Raw genomic sequence first — 3,671 nt, 5'->3', positions numbered from 1 at the left:
GCGCGACGCCGCCTACGGTGGGCGCGGGGGGGGGGGGGCACCGAGACCCCCGAGGGACCCTCCCCCAGGGACAGCACCCCCGGGAACCCCCCCGGGGGTCGCCCCCCAAAGGACCCCCCCAAGGGCCACCACCTGCTAAAGGCCACCTGCCCCCAGGGGTCACCACCCCCTGGGGTATTCCCCCCCTCCCCCCAGGGGTCACCGCCCTAAAAGTTCCCCCAGGGGTTTCCCCCCAGAAAGGGTCATCCCCCCCCCCAAGGGTCACCCCCCCCAAAAGACACCCCCAAGGGTCACCACCCCCCTCCAGGGGTCACCCCCTAAAGGCCACCACCCGCCCCTTGGGACATCCCCTGAGGGTCACCCCCCTAAAGGCCCAACCCCCCCCCCATGCCCAATCCCCCTCGCAGAATCACCCCCACCCCCAAACCTCCCCCAAACCCCCAAACCTCCCCCAAACCCCCCAAATCTTCCCCCAAATCCCCCAAACCTCCCCCCAAACCTCCCCCAAACCCCCCAAATCTTCCCCCAAATCCCCCAAACCTCCCCCAAACCCCCCAAACCTCCCCAAATCCCCCCAAACCTCCCCAACCCCCCCCGAAACCTCCCCCCAACCCCCCAAATCTTCCCCCAACCCTTCCCAAACCTCCCCAAATCCCGCTTGCGGGGGCATCACCCCATAACCCCCCCCCCCCCCCCAACCCTCACCTTACCCATTTTGGGGACGTTTGGGCCATTTCCTTCGTTTCCACCCCCCTCCTCTCCCCCCGGGCACGCGTCGCTCTAACCCAATTATTCCCCCCCCCCACCCCCCCGGTCCCGTTTTTAGGGTTTTTCATCCTGGGGGGCCTGTGCGTGTCCTACGGGGCGGGCTCGTACCTGCTGAACCTGGTGCTGCTGCGGCGCCCCATGATGCTGCCGGCCCCCACGGCCGCCGCCAACGCCGCCGCCGCCGCGCTGCTCGCCCTGCTCTGGCTCTGCGCCCTCTCCCTCTACGTCGGGCGCCTCGAGGTCGAGATCGTCCCCGAGGAGCCCCCCCCCGAGCACCGACGGCCCCCCGAGAAGTAACGGGGGAACCCCGCGGAAGGAGAGCGCTGCCAAAAACGATGCAAAAGATCGCCGGGAATGGTGAAACGTCGCATAAAGCCCGAAATATCGCATAAGCCCCGAAATGTCACGTGAAGCCCGAAATGTCACAGAAGCCCTGAAATATCTCCCCCCCAAACCCGCATGGATTAAACGCCCCCCCCCCCCCGGGTTGGGATTGCTTGCCTCACCCCGCTCCCACGCCGCGCTGGGGCCTGGTTTGGGGCCAAAACGCCCCGTTTTGGTTGCTTTGGATTTATTTCCTCGGCTGGGGGGGGAGATGTTGTGCCCCCGCAGCCCCTCGTCCCCGCTGCAAGAAGTGTGGGGTTTAAGTGGAATCCACCCAAAGCAGCTCCCGCTCCCCAAAAAACCTGCGTCTGCGTGGCTCCGCTGTTGGGTTTTGTGTTAAAAAAAAAGGAAAAAAAATGAAGAAAAAAAAAAAAAGGTGGGGGGGGGAAGCCCCCGGTGTCGCGGCGCGCCGAGGTTTACTCGCACGCGGGTCGGGCGCCGTACTGGAAACGGGCGTTTTTGGACTCAATTCTTTGCAGCCCTGACCCTGCTGGGCTGGGCTGGGCAATAAAATTGGTGAAAAAGCCCCGTTTTGGCCCAATTTGCTCATGGGGGGGTGGGGGGGGGGGTGGGGGGTTGGAGCGGAGGCACTGTGGGGCTCAGGATGGGATTTTCCTGCGGCGGGAGGGAAAACCCCGCTGGCGGCCGCCGCTTCCCTCCCTGCACCGATTTGCCCGATTTTGCCTCAGTTGGGTTAAAAATTGGGGGAAAAACTGGAAAAGCCAACAGCAGACGGGGCCACGGCTGCTCCCACCGGTGCCTCGGCTGGATTTTGTACAATTTTTGCCCATAAAAGCCCGATTTGGGGCGTGCCGTGGGGCAAAGCCGAGCCGGGGAGGCCCCACCAGGTGCCATTTGGGGGCTCCCAGGGTTTTGCCGGCCCCGAAAAAGCTCAAAAACCTCCCCCAGCCCCAAATTTCCCAGCGGAAATTGGAAGCACCCACCCCGACTGCTTCAGCTCCCAGCTTGCTGCTGGTTCCCAGTTTGTGAAGCCCGGCGGGGAACTGGTCCCAGTTTGCCATGCCCACCGCCCCGCACGAGAACGCCGCAGCAAATACACCATGTCTTGTTTTTTTTTTTTTTTTTTTTTTTGATTTTTTTTTTGTTCTTTTCTCTTTAAATTCAGCAGTAAAAGGGCTCGACTGGCCCCGAGCGTTAAACATTTTCATGCACTAATCGCATCGGCCCTGGAAAATACCACAAATTGTTAAAAACGTCCTTAAAAGAAGCATAAAAGGCAAAGTCTATCACCAAGAACTACGGGATGGAGTTTGTTAGGCCCTAAAATACAAAGAAAGAACCGTTACGTTTTTCTCTTCACACGCAGCCGGCGCTTTTTTTCCTGCGAAACCCCGCGGTTTGGGGAACGGCCCTGCAGGAGCGGCTCCTGGCTCATTCACCAGTGGAAAACACCCAAAAAGGACGAAAAAAAATAAGCCAGGGGTGGCCCAAAATCCAACTTTTTTGGAGAAATTTATTCCCGTAGTGATCGAAGAATTTTTTATTTTTTTTTTATTCCGAGGGTGGATTTTTTTTTTTGTCCTGATTTTTTTTTTTTTTAATGTACACCGGAGGAAAAAAAAAAAATGGAAGTTTTTATTTAAACAATAACTTACGTCTTGCTTCAAAGCTACATTTCAAATACAACGTTCCTATCGTGGGGGGGGGGGGTTACAAAAAAAAAAAGGGGATTTCAGCCTAACAGGAAAACCTATTACACAGGGAGCGGGACAAAAAATAATAATAATAAAAAAAAAAAAAATCCCCAAAACTGGGCGTTCTGCCCCAAACCTGGGCCGGGCCGCGGGGTGAGGGCGGCAGCAGGCGCAGGGGATGAGGAGGGAGCAGGATCCAGCCCCGGGGCCGAAGCTCTCCCGGGGGACAGCGGGGAAGGGGGGGAAATGGTTAAAAACGCAGTGTTTTGCCCCATTTTGGGGTGTGGGGAGGGAAAGGGGAGCAGCAGCAGCAAAGCCGCGTGGAGACGGCTCCCGAAGTGCCCGAGGACTTGGCTCCGGGGGCTCCGAGTTGTTTTGTTGTGTGTTGTTTTTTTTTTTAATTTTGCCTATTTTTGCCTTTTTTCCAGCTGTTTGTCAGCACTGAAAAGTGACAAATTTGACACCCCCCCCCCGCCCCCCCCGCCCCCCCCCGCCCCCTCCAGCTGAGCAAAAAGGCACCAAAATCCCACTTTTTAACAGGAAAAAAAATGCCACCTCCGTCCGCCCGGCCCTGACGCAAGACCTCCCTTGGGTGAGACTTGGGGTTTTGCTTCGTTTGTGTTTTGCCAGTTTTTAAAAAGAAAAAAAAAAATCAGAAAACAAAAAACAAAACAAAACAAAAAACAAAAACCCAGCGGCCGCTATTTACACCAACACTTTTGTTTTAAAGCATGAGAATATAAAATCTGGAGAATCGGGGGTGTGGGGGGGAAAAAGCCCTTTTGAGGGTTTTTGCGGTCCGTAACGAAGCCGCCCGCGCCTCCCCACTTGTTCTGTTTTTTTTTTGGGGGGGGGGGGAAGGGG

The 3,671-nt window shown here is 57.0% G+C and overlaps 1 protein-coding gene across 1 annotated transcript; it reads left to right on the top strand.

Moving 5' to 3' along the window:
• Window positions 1–4: 4 nt before the first annotated feature.
• Window positions 5–1,678, top strand: TMEM160 (transmembrane protein 160; the record flags this gene model as incomplete). The annotated part of the gene is made up of 2 exons (XM_040543699.1): window positions 5–17; window positions 827–1,678. Coding segments are annotated over 2 exons (252 nt in total), but the record flags the coding sequence as incomplete, so codon positions are not given.
• Window positions 1,679–3,671: the final 1,993 nt, after the last annotated feature.

This window comes from Cygnus olor, unplaced genomic scaffold (assembly GCF_009769625.2).
Source record: "Cygnus olor isolate bCygOlo1 unplaced genomic scaffold, bCygOlo1.pri.v2 scaffold_170_ctg1, whole genome shotgun sequence".
NCBI classification, from domain to species: domain Eukaryota; kingdom Metazoa; phylum Chordata; class Aves; order Anseriformes; family Anatidae; genus Cygnus; species Cygnus olor.
The sequence above is the reverse complement of the archived record's forward strand: the minus strand, read 5'-3'. Positions and strand labels throughout refer to the sequence as shown.